This window comes from Schistocerca serialis, chromosome 1, assembly GCF_023864345.2.
Source record: "Schistocerca serialis cubense isolate TAMUIC-IGC-003099 chromosome 1, iqSchSeri2.2, whole genome shotgun sequence".
NCBI lineage: Eukaryota > Metazoa > Arthropoda > Insecta > Orthoptera > Acrididae > Schistocerca > Schistocerca serialis.
The window spans coordinates 747,737,956-747,750,986 of record NC_064638.1 but is presented as its reverse complement, the minus strand read 5'-3'; the positions used below and the strand labels follow the sequence as shown (position 1 = coordinate 747,750,986).

The window sequence follows — 13,031 nt, the reverse complement described above, 5'->3', positions numbered from 1 at the left end:
TACAAACTATCACTATGTTTTTGTCATAGAATAAGTATTGCATAACAATGGTTTTCTTTTCATTTTGTTGACATCTTTTCTTGTTTACTGAGGGTTTCCATAAAGTGACTACGAAAGCCAGTTAGTTGTTTGATAGTGACATATTCATTAAACCTGAATTATTTGTGCTCAAAATTTTTCTGATTGTGTGGACTCCATCATTGTTAATGACATTAATAGTTTAGAGTTGAAGCTGTTACTTTATATGAACCCATCTGTAAATTCCAAATAATTAAATGTGACTCAGTAGGTGATGTATTTACCTATATTTTATAGTTCACTACTTTTGATTGGCTTGCATTAATGGTTTGCATGAGAGTTGTGTACAATGCTGGGAAAGAAAGGATGTGATGAATTTCTTTGAAAATTACCCTAAAAGAAATAGATGAACATTGATTCTATCATTTAATTATAAAAAAATTTATTTATAAAGTCATTTACATATATGGACAAGTCATGTTTACAAAACACATTAAAATAGTAGATTAAGCACCACTGCCAATAAAGAGCTACTGAGCCATGACATTAAATGTGTCTTGTCCTAGGTATGAAGGAACAAGTCAGTTACATACTTATGAGATTAATTCACACGTCATATTTCACAATGATTCAGTACAAATTTCCACTTCATAGCACTAAATTTTCAGTACTGAGCTTCAGTTCGACGTAATTTGAAATTTTTACTGCAAATATCCCTTAAAATCTGTTTAGCTGCAGTATATTGTCGATGTGGTAAAAACTTTTTTCTGCCTCTACCTCCGTTTGCAGTTAGTTTGTTTGTTTCCATCTGCTCTTGAATTTGCTGTTGTTCTGATTTCCTTTTCTCTTCATTTTCCTGTTGCAAAATTTGCATTTTCAGTATAAAGTAATGTTAGTCAGATACAAATTTAAATGAGTGAGTGTTGTTTTACTTCTTACTTAAAACAATAAATTGCATCTGTTGAACAAAATTAACTGTGTCAGTAAAACTGACTGATGTCTGAGAATATCAGAGCAGAAAGACATTATTATGCAGTTGGCTTTTGGAATGGCATTTTCAATATTCCATGTCTACTTCCTAATACCTTAAATGATCAACAATTGCACCATGGCTGCTGAAATTTATTGTTACTTGCCAGCATTGTTCCAGCTTCTGATGGCTACAAATATCACTATTTTATAGACTGAAAATGTAACGGAAATGGCAAATGATAATATAAAGGGAAGTGTCAAAATTAATCTCAGAAACTCACCAGTCGAACTCTCTGAATTATGGTAAAAAACTCAGCAAACAAATGGAAACATTCTTCTGGCTTGAATTTCTTAGGATCTTCACAGAAATGTTTGGCTAAAGCATGAGTACAAGCCTTCACCTTATTCATAGCCTGCTGAAGTTCATTACTGCATTTCAAAGCAGCCTTAAAGAAATCTGTGAAAAGAAGAGCAAAACAGATTTTAACAATAGCAAGCACAAATTCTAAAGTGAGAATAATTTGTAGATCTATTTTATATCATGATCGGAGACTATGGGATGAAGAAGTATTTGTTTATGCAACAAGGTTATTTAAATTAACAGTGCCAGAAGTTGTGTTCATTACCTTTGAACTGCACCGTGAGTCCACTTGTATCTTCCTTCAGCTGTGATGCAACATGTTTGACATCACTAATAAGTTTCATCACTTCTTCCTGGAGCAGCTCCACTGATATCCTGAAACATTGTAAACCATCTTTCATTCAGACATTCTGTTTGGAAGTAATTATTTTGTTATTTGTTTTATAAACACAACCTTTTTGTTAATATGTCATTATGTAGTAACGAGCACTCTTGATGCAAGTTCACCTATTCCACATTACAGTCATTATATATTCAGTATGCAGTGGAACCAGTTGCTGTCGCGGAGATAAGAGTGTTTGAAGTAGTCATCTTCACATTATGGGGGTCACTAGAACATCTCAATATTTCATATCAATGTAATTTTAAAAATAAAAAAACATGAAAATTGTCCTTTGATTTTCTAGAGTTTCTACAAATATTCTTGAATGCTAAAGAGTGTTTTCAAATGGTGTGTATTATTCTCAAGTAGAAACAAATGGAAACTGATAGCACATGGCCAGGCCCAAACATGCATTTTTCATCAACAATTTGTCTACAACGTGCACTTGTACATCCACTATGTCTATCCCGTACAGGGGATACATTTTACTTGAAAGTTTCTTGCAAAGTGTCAGGGGATAAATATGATATTGCAATGCCTGTGTTATTCCGAATTATGATGCTATATTCCTTCAGCCACATGTATATGTCAGAAGGAACTGACAGAGCAGCAACTACAGCCATTATGAAATACAAGAAATGTATTTGCAGTTCTGAATATGGAAAACTATCAGCTGTGGAGTGGAATGACAATAATGAAAATTTGTGCTGCACTTGAACTTGAATCCAGATCTCCTGCTTATCGCGAGTGGTTGCTTTGCTATTTGGCTATCTGACCCAAACTTCCATATGATGTCAACAATGTGTTCTATATATCTAAAAACAAAGATGATGTGACTTACCAAACGAAAGCGCTGGCAGGTCGATAGACACATAAACAAACACAAACATACACACAAAATTCAAGCTTTCGCAACCAACGGTTGCTTCATCAGGAAAGAGGGAAAGATGAAAGGATGTGGGTCTTAAGGGAGAGGGTAAGGAGTCATTCCAATCCCAGGAGCGGAAAGACTTACCCTAGGGGGAAAAAAGGACAGTGTGTGAGTGTATACCTCGCACACTGTCCTTTTTTCCCCCTAAGGTAAGTCTTTCTGCTCCCAGGATTGGAATGACTCCTTACCCTCTCCCTTAAAACCCACATCCTTTCGTCTTTCCCTCTCCTTCCCTCTTTCCTGATGAAGCAACCGTTGGTTGCGAAAGCTTGAATTTTGTGTGTATGTTTGTGTTTGTGTTTCTATTGACCTGCCAGCGCTTTCGTTTGGTAAGTCACATCATCTTTGTTTTTAGATATATTTTTTCCATGTGGAATGTTTCCCTCTATTATATCCAACAATGTGTTCTTGTCCACCCAATATGTACAGGGTGATTATAATTAAAATTAAACTTTCAGGGTGTTGTAGAAATAACACCACTTGTCAGCATGGCATCAAAATGCAACGGAATAGATTCAGAGAAGGGGCAAAACATAGGGCAGAAGAAAAAAGTGCTTTTTAAGCTGATTTCTCCCGTCCGATGCGATATGATCTTACTGTGGTGGATGGGCTTATGTAACTATCAGTATCACACCTGTACACCCATACACAATGAGTAGTACAGTTTGTTTAATGACAAACATATACCTTAGGCATTGTTGTATGATTAATTTGTCATTTGTAGTCAACCACTATTAAATTCATGATGCTTACAGCGCCCCCTTTTGCCACCTATTGCTACATTTTGCAACTGTTTATTTTCCTTCCGCCTTACATTTTCCCCCTTCTCCAATAACATTATGTTGCAATTTGTTGTCATTCCAAGCAGTGGTGTTTATTTCTACGGTGGTTTGAAAGTTTAACTTTAATTGTAATCACTCTGTATATTCCTGTACACAGGAGACATTTTACTTGAGATTCACTTCCCGGGGTCAGCAGATAAATACTACAGCCGCCTACACTTAACAAACAGGCTTATGCACACGGCTCTCTTACTTTGTGAAGGAAAGATACCTGCTCTTCAGGGTCTTCCGGCCATTTATGCCATATACCTTTACTTTACTTTTTAGTTTATAACAATATCCTTTGAAAAAGTGAAATGTTGTACAAATGAGATACTTAATTACAAATTTATTTCCAATTCAGAAAACAAATGTAAAAATTGGACCAATAAAAGTGGGCCCTTTTCAACTCTTTGCTAATATTTATAAATATAAGAGTGGTTAGGGGGACGACAGGTGGCAGATATGTAACCTTTGAGAAACAAACAGATAAATTGCAAGAGCAAGGATGAAAATTCTGTCTGTCAAAATTTGTATTATTTAGGTCAAAAATTCAATGGATATTGTAGTAAAGGTATAGAGAAGATGAACAAGGTTTCAAGTATATTGAATATTACAAGACTCTAGTGTCAATATGATAAAAAAATAAACACACACAGAGCAGATATTAAGGCATAAGCACACTTAAATAACTTATGCTCTTATTTGTACTAGAATCAAACAGAATGAAATTCTTATAAGTAAATTCTCTACTAATAATTAGAGAGCCCCAAGCATTGCCAATTTTAACGTTATGACTGTAACGGACTCTTACCTTGCCATTTCTTTCATGTTACTCATATCTTCTGTGAATTGTAATATTTCCTTATTGTTAGCTTCTGCAACTTCTACCACATAGTGCAAGAATGTCAGCCTTGGTTTGTTTGCTTTTATTTCTAGGAGCTTTGGTAGTGTACTGAGTGTAAAGCCTGCTGCATTGCCCGCATAGCTTCCCTGGAACAAACACACAGTACCTTACATTTTTTTTCCTTTTTTAACTTATGAATTTACTTCTCACAAAAGCTTCATGTTAGGAATACTTACAGCATTTATGTAGTTTCCAAGTTGAAGTACTAGTGCTAGAAATTCTTTCAAACGTTTATTAGCCTTCAGCTTATTGCATGCATCTGCAACGGCATTTAGTTGTTCTCTCAGTTCAGATGTTCTTAAAGGAAACTCTTCTTTCTGCAAATTAATTGATGCACAGAAATGAGTCAGGATATATTATTATTATTTTGGCAATATGATGTTGATAATGGAGACATGACTTTCTACTTACAAGCAACATTGCCCTAATCCTGAGGACAAAGGAAGGTACTTCTGATAGCTGAAGATAAAATTTCTCTGCCTCTCCTAAACGATCCAGATCTCCAGAATAGGATCTGACTGAAGTCAGCTGTAACAGATAAGACAACTCTCTCAGTTAATGTATAATTTTTGAGCTCCGTGGAATAGTATGTATTGTGTTTTAATTGTGTTAATTACTATGATCTAAAATTAAAACTGTCATACATTAGGCCTACCTCTTTTTCTGTGGGAAGTAGTGGCAAGAGAGCTTTCAGTTTCTCAGGACCTATATCACCTCCTTTAAGGTTCTTTATACCTTCTATGACTGCTTTCCCTCCCAATTTGAACTGTTTTAGATAAATGTTTACTGCCAGATCTCTCTTGGTTTCCAGTAAAGTGATCTTGGGAGTTATTGGTGCTGGAAGTGTTACTGGAGAAGACTTTCGATGTTGGACAGTAGCAGTTTTCTGACAGAACAGTTCTTCCATTTGCTTGAAATCAACTCTAAGACTCTTTGCTTCGCTCTGCATTTCAGTCCATACTGATTCACCTGCAAAGAATTAGAATTCTGTTAGAACTGTTTGCCAGCAGTAAACAATCAAAAATCTGTGTTTACCTACAGAAGATGAATAAAATCAGCATACATATTGCTGTCAGTGTGGTTATCACTACACATTTTGTAGAATAAATCTAAAATTTGTTTATATCTTCTGTATTTATTACAACTGTAATGAACTTAATAGTACCATGAAGTGAGTAAATCATCATTTTTCTTACCTATCATAGAGACTGGAATCTTTGTCCAGCTTAGGGTTTTCATCTTCCGCTTGGGCAGTGGTAGTGTGTTAGACTTGTCCTTTACTGGTGTCCACAAACTTGCAGAATCTGGTAAATATGCTGGAAGTGAATGTCTCCTATGTAACATCAGTGTTTCAAAGCTGTCACTATTGGGAATTGGAGGAGGTGGAGGTACATAATTTTTTTGTTGAGAACTGTAACCTGCAAGTGATGAAGGTGATAGCACCCCTGAAGCTGATGGCATAGCTGATGACACCACTGAAATAAGTGGCAGTGGCAGACAAGGTGTAGGAGGAGGAAGAGGAGGTGGTGCTGGGAATGACAGTTTTGCTTCTGGTGGTGACAACTGATGCTGTTTCTCATTATCACAAAGTTGCTTTACTTCTCTGGTATATTCCACCTCGGTCTGCGTAGACACTGTGCTTGTATTAAGGATATCAAAAGAATGTGTTTTGTTAATACTGTCAGCTCTTCTTTCATGATATTTTTGAGTGCGTGCTGGCTTTTTGTGGATTGAAAACCCAGGTTTTATAGCTTCAGATGAAAGTGAGTCAAGTGCTTCCCACACACTGTCCCTGAAATCATATAAATTTTGCCTTTATTTTACTTGAAAGGTCTAGTAGTATAATATATGCACACATCAGCGGGGTTACAGACATTGCATGCATTGTTATACTTATCATAAGGTAAACATTATGCCAAGTATTTCCATTGTAATTTAAGCTCTGATAACTTACACATTTGGATTTGTTGGATCTAGCTGTGCAAGCTTTTGTAGCATGGAGTGGAACCTGACAGCATGTGGTGTATCTGCTATCTGTTAACAGACACAAAAAAATTAATTAATTACTGTTCTCTTTGTGGCACAATACACATGGGTACTTTTACTAATGGAAGTTACACACACTAACCACAAGTATTTCTGTTTATTAGTAGCAATAAGGACAATAATGTGTACCTTTTCGAATATTGTTTCAAACAACTGATGATGAGTTAGTTGTTTTGTTGATTCTAATTCCATCTCATCTCTGTGTTGGTAATCAATGAATGCTGAAACTTGCATCTGTAGCTCCTTATCATTAGTTGCACTTAGTGAACTCAGGATTGGTCCAAGCCCACGACCTAGGAATATGCAACATATTGTATGTGTTTCAGATGTAACATTTTTCTGTTTTGAGATAACAAACAGGGTAATAATACTATGAATTTTTATTGGTAATTCTTTACAGATTTTTTTAAGCCACACATTCACTGTACAGCAAAGGCAGCTAGAAATGCGAATAAATAATTACTCACCAAGTAATTCATTCCTGATCTGCACACGCTTGTGGACATTGTGGCAGCCCAGTGTTAGGCAGTTGATGAAAGAAAGCAGCCTTGTCTGATATTCAACATTTTTTGTGTTACGAAGTTCACTCACTATTATGTCAAACCCATGCTTCTGATCACAAGTAACCTGTGCACAGAAGGAAAATATTTGCATTGATCATGAATCATCACTTGTCATATGCAGTTAGAAAATATCGTGCCTTGATAATTTGTTCTTTTAGCAGGGAACTCATAAAATAATGGAATTGCAGTTAGTTTAAACCTATGTACTTCTTAGCAACATCATGTTAACCAACTGACTGACTTAAGGCAGGTTTGCTTTCTAACCTCATGATTACTGAGTGTCTAAATGGAAGAACAAAATATTTACCTTGAAGTGCCGTAGAGCATGAAGAGCCATTTCATGTCCTTTTGAAGAATATGCGCACACAGCACAGAGAAGTTCAATAACTTGCATTTTAACCGTGATGTTCTGAGATTCTAGTGCTGCAACAGAGGAAGGAAGTCATATTGAAGTCATTTTTCAGATCAAATAGTACAATGGTTTGTGATAATCACTGGACAATTAGTATAATTGCACTCAAGCAATTGCAATAAATGTGTATAAACTACATGGGTGTAGCAAGATATGTTTTGCATAAAGGGGTTTGTTGTTAAGAGCTATTTTAACAGAAACTGAATCGGTTGTGATAATATAATTGTGTGAATTGAGCAGAATATTGATATCTGCTTTCTACATAGTATTGCCACTCAGATACAAATACTGCATACATATACTTGGCCAGCAGCTACTGCATCCAACCCAGTTCTGATACAAAAATTTCAGACATAATAAGGCAACTAAAAATCAAACATTCTTCTGCCGTAGACAGTGTTATGTATCACCTAATAAATGAATAAAGTGGAAGTGAATAAAGCAAATCCACTATTTAAGAAACGGTACAGAAGTAAATTGGGAAACTGCAAGGCAGTGGTATTGATCTGCTTTTGCAAAAGTATGTGAATGATGGCAAAAAGTAGAACTGCGTTTTATAACTAAATTTAAAATACTACACCTGTCCCAGCATGGTTTCAGAGAAGGGAGGTCAATAATAATGGTTCCAACAGATTTCTTTAGTCGAACGTACTCTGAGTTTAGTAACAGCTAAAAGAAGACTTAGAGGATTTTCATGGACCTATATAAAGCATTTGACTGTTTGAATCACACCACAGTTGCCGCACACATCTGGCTGTTAAGTAGGAAACTTTGTCATTGATGACATGTTATAGTGTTGTGAGGCTACACTTATGTTGTTAAACATAGTTATGCTGTTACTTAGAAATGGGTTGCCACAAGTATTTGAACACCCAAAACGTATTCTGTCATGTTTTTGGTAGCTACATAATTGTTTATAAGGACAAGACATTAATAAAAGGTAACAAGTTTTGAAAACGTATCTTGCATATAGAAAATAATGTCATATGGTTCAATGGGCTGATGAAAGTTTTTGTATCGGACACCAGGTCAGCGATTTGCGTATTCCCAACCTGCCGCTCTTATCTGTTATCCAAGCAGGGTAAGGTGACCTACAGTGTGATGTGGAATCCAAACCACATTTTTCCTGTGACTCAGATAGTTGAACATTGGGTTAAAACAAAAACTGAAAAACCGATGGTCTGACTGAGACTCGATCCTGCAAGCTCTTGGTTTCCAGGCATACACTTTACTACTAAACCACCAGGCCCAACATATATCTAAATAGCTCTGATGAATGACACATGTATCCATATATTTTGACTGCATTGACTTAGAAGCTTAAATTATTTACACCTCAAGGTACTGTAGATTGTAGTATTTGACATAAATTTCAACTTGAGACCCCTAACTGTTCTTTACAGATGCCTGTATCTTTTGATTGCATTGACTTACAAGCCTAAGTTTTTTTCCCCACCAAGGGACAGTGGACCTTGGTACCTGTCATAAATTTCAACTTCATGTTGTTGCTGGAAGAAAAGAGTCTTAACTGATGGACACACAGATGTGCAACAAATTGCAAAAAAATATTTTTGTGTAATATAATTACAAATTAACAATTTTTATATTTTTTTCTTTACTTGTACTGTAGACCTTGTTTCTTGTTGAAATTTGTGACTCTAGGTCAACGGGAAGTACCCTGTACATATTGATGAATGAGTTTGCAAGTATTGAAATATGTAACATAAATGGCTGTATCTTGTGATTGCACTGAATTAGTGGCTTAAACTTCCCAGCTGCCAAGTGATCACGCTCCTTAGTATGTGAAATAAATTTCAGCTTGATTCCTCTACCCGCTCCTGCAAAAAAGGGGTCTTAACAGGCGGACAGCAATGTGATTATGTAAGGGTTCCATTTTTAAAGACTGAGATGCAGCACCCCAAAATAAGCTTGGGTCTTCTTTAGAGAAGTGGTGGCCAACTTTCTGAGCAACAACAAGCCTGCAATTTATCAAACCATGTTATATAATACTGCAGATTTTCATGAAATTAGGATGCAACATGTGTGAAGCTTCATATTCTTCATTCATACATTGGAAAATCCAGGATTGAGGGACAGCCAAGGAAAAGAAGTTTTGCCCCATGTCAGAAAGAACAAATTGCAGTGAAACGAAATTAAATTGCCATTCATGTGTTGTGCTGTTGTAATAATTATCAGCATTTTTAAGTAAACATATATGATTGTCTACTCTAATGCCGCTGTAGTGATTCTATACAAAATTACAAAATAAATAATTTATTTTCAACCCAATTGAAAAATGCTCTCTTAACTGAGTTGTACAGAAAAATGAGAATGAAACCTGAAATCACTCTACAGTCATACAACATAAATGCAAGAGTTCTGAAGTACAGTGTAGCCAGTTAGAGATCTGAGATACAAAATGTCAGTCACTGTATGACATAAGGTTCCTCCTTAGGCAAATACTATTACTCCTCTATACATATGATTTCTTAGACTGTGTGAAGCAGAAATTTACTATATATGTCAAACGACGCAACAGTTATCTGTGTAGCTGAGACAAAGGACAAGCTTGCAAAGGAAGCAGTCCCAAATACTGGAAAAGCAGTTAAGTATCTAAAACAAAAGGACATCCTTCCCCTCATGCACAATGAAGCAAAAGCTGTAGATGATAATGTTCTCTGGATATAGTTCTATGGACTTGTGGTCCAACGAATGGTCTTCTCAGGTCCCATATGAGAAAATGTACAAGCTAGTTACTTATAAAGAATATTTGACATTCAGAAAAAAGTAGTTAGGTGTATAACAAAACTGCCCAGATAGTCCCGTAGGCGAGCTTTTGTACACCATAACATCATAAGAGTTCACTCATTGTGTGTGTATCTCAGAAGATTATGGGAGGGAGAGCAACTGATAAACACCTCCTTTACATAAAATAATAAAATCTCAAACTTACATTGAGTGCTCCAGATGAAGGATGCAAAAAAAAATTTTAATGAGTTACTGAACTCAACTGAGGAAAAAAAGGAATTAGTTCTTGTTTAAATCATTGAAATGTAAAAAGAAGTGTATATACAGTATGTATGAGTTATAAAAATTAAACAAAATATTGATGGCATAGGTAACAACCTTCCATGTGACTGTAACCATGTTTTCTTTATTGTATATACAATGTATTCAAGTGTGACTTAATGTAATGTGGTAAATGCAGATGCTACGTCTGTCTTTGCTCGCCTACAAAACTGTATGATATGCCCAAAAACATCGCCTCAAAAATAGCAGCTTAGCAAGGATAAAGAGTAATCAAGCAAATGAAAGTTACAATATCACATCAATAACTCATTTCAAAAGGTACTTCGCTTGCAAGTACCCACCTACTCTTTGACTTCTTCTTTCTATGACGATATAATTGCAAGATCTGCGCTCATGACTATTACATACATGCAACTACATGTCTAACACGGTAGAGTGTAACAGAAATGCTGATATAGTCTAAGCTACTACGCAGTTTAATAAACCAAGCACTCCCCTTCAGGACGAATCCACGAAATTACTTAAGAGCTTCCTGTATAGACTGTGACTATAAACATTGACTGACTGAAGTTTGCCTATCGGCAGCGGTAGAAGTAGAGTACAAGAAGTAATTTTTTCCGTGCTATAATTCGGGTGATGGTGTCACATGCTGTTCGTAGCTCCACAAAACTTCAACGAAGTTCCCTCTGCTTGCCTTAGTAGCGGTTTCACATCAGCGCAGTATAAAAGCATTATTATATCTTTTCGACCACGAAAATGTGCACCGTATCAACAATGCTCGAATAGCATCCCGTACTGCCTTGCCAGTGCGTCAAATGATGAACTTCTCTCCCACCTCACGAAGTATGCACCAGTTACAAAAGATACCAAAACCGTGAAGAGGTACATGTGAGAAGACTTAAACTACTACACTGCATGCTTTTGCAACTACCAGGACATAGGATGCAAAGGTGCAGACGCACAAAAACTGGGACTTCACACAAAGAGAATTCTCTCAACTCACACAAATTACCATATGGAAACCTGCTCGAAACGTGCATTTAAGACGTCTCGTAATAGCGTGTAGCTGTTTGATAGCCCATTTTGTAGTAGGACTATAAAAGAAATCAGTGAACTGATCGATTTTATGTGTTTGTAATACGGAATATGAACCACAGTCAGGGTCTAGCTCATTCTCAGCTGTGTACAGTGCTTAGCAATTTGTAAGAATTTAATAAGTTCGCAGCCTAAATAATTTTTCCTGTACTAGTTTATATCTACTTATTAACCGTTTTTAAACCAGTTGCCCTATTATCCGTTTCATGAAAGATGCAGTGGCTGTACCATAAACGTGCGGTTCAGAGTGAGTTAACGGAGAAAACACTAATTTGTGACGAACTCGCAAATCAGTTCATTTGTAGGCATTGAGTGTTGATACTTACTCATTCTCTCTCTTCACTAAGTTATTCTCCTGTTGATCATTTTCGGTTACTAAGACGTTACCAACTCTATCCCAGAGTAAAATAACTAGAGCCGGACGTGTTCTTAACACAGTACCATACATTGTAATGGTAAGTGAATTTCCAACCGTTTATTTACGCATATCTAATCAGAAACATCGCGTGCTCACCTGACCTTATGACACACTTGTTGCCATGTATCTCCAGCAAACTGCTAGATTTATGCCTTCTAAAACATGTGTAGTACGCGTTTTGTCACACAACCCACATGACTCTATCACGCCTCCTATGGTCTTCCGAAGAATTCGTGTACTTTGTTAAGCAAACGATGGATCCTTTGAAAAGTTCTACAGTTCAAAACCTAGCCGCAAACCACGCGCAACGCAGTGCGAGGGGTTCCCTGAACGCACACACCCAAAAAGAGATCTTTTCTGGGAATTTCGTTACACAGACACTCTACTAAGGACGCTACAGTTACGACAAACAATGGTGGGTGTTTACCTTGCGGGCTGCACCCATCCCTGGTCAACCTCCTGAGCCGTCCTACGCCGAGCTCCAAACGGCAGAGCATCGCGGGCTGCCGGTCCATCGTCTTCTGCTTGTTGCGGAGCTCCTGTCCTGCACGGGCGGCTGACAAACACAGACTGGCGGCCGGAGCGGCGGCTGGCAGGGAGTCCTGCAACCCCCTCCCCCATCACCGACTCATCGCGGCGTACCGTTACCTCACTCCGAGTAATTGGCAACCCCTACCCCTCTACATTCCATTCCACTTCACTTGCCGTGAAAGACGAGTAGTTGTTCACCTTTGACTTAACTATTATTACGCACTTTTACTGTGCAAATGATAGTACGCCAGTAGCGTTCTGATAAAAAAATTTCAAACATAATAAGGCAACTAAAAATCAAACATTCATCTGCCGTAGACAGTGTTATGTATCACCTAATAAATGAATAAAGTGGAAGTGAATAAAGCAAATCCACTATTTAAGAAACGGTACAGAAGTAAATTGGGAAACTGCAAGGCAGTGTTATTGATCTGCTTTTGCAAAAGTATGTGAATGATGGCAAAAAGCAGAACTGCGTTTTATAACTAAATTTAAAATACTACACCTGTCCCAGCATGGTTTCAGAGAAGGGAGGTCAATAATA

The 13,031-nt window shown here is 36.9% G+C and overlaps 1 protein-coding gene across 1 annotated transcript; it reads right to left on the bottom strand.

Moving 5' to 3' along the window:
- Positions 1-580: 580 nt before the first annotated feature.
- LOC126429194 (inverted formin-2-like) lies at positions 581-10,868 on the bottom strand. The gene is made up of 13 exons (XM_050090417.1): positions 10,785-10,868; positions 7,309-7,424; positions 6,906-7,065; positions 6,568-6,731; positions 6,347-6,426; positions 5,589-6,184; positions 5,048-5,361; positions 4,804-4,920; positions 4,569-4,709; positions 4,300-4,478; positions 1,617-1,726; positions 1,272-1,495; positions 581-874 (listed from the first exon to the last, which is right to left on the bottom strand). The coding sequence occupies exons 2-13, from the start codon at positions 7,393-7,395 to the stop codon at positions 683-685; spliced, it is 2,364 nt and encodes a 787-aa protein (XP_049946374.1). The 5' UTR covers positions 7,396-7,424; positions 10,785-10,868; the 3' UTR covers positions 581-682.
- Positions 10,869-13,031: the final 2,163 nt, after the last annotated feature.

Excerpts from the sequence above, each read along its gene's own strand:
- LOC126429194 (XM_050090417.1), bottom strand. The coding sequence starts at position 7,395 with ATGCAAGTTATTGAACTTCTCTGTGCTGTGTGCGCATATTCTTCAAAA. Across the intron at positions 4,710-4,803 it reads GGATTAGGGCAATGTTGCTT|AAAGAAGAGTTTCCTTTAAG; the intron begins GTAAGTAGAAAG and ends ATTAATTTGCAG. Across the intron at positions 875-1,271 it reads TAATTCAGAGAGTTCGACTG|GAAAATGAAGAGAAAAGGAA; the intron begins GTGAGTTTCTGA and ends ATTTTGCAACAG.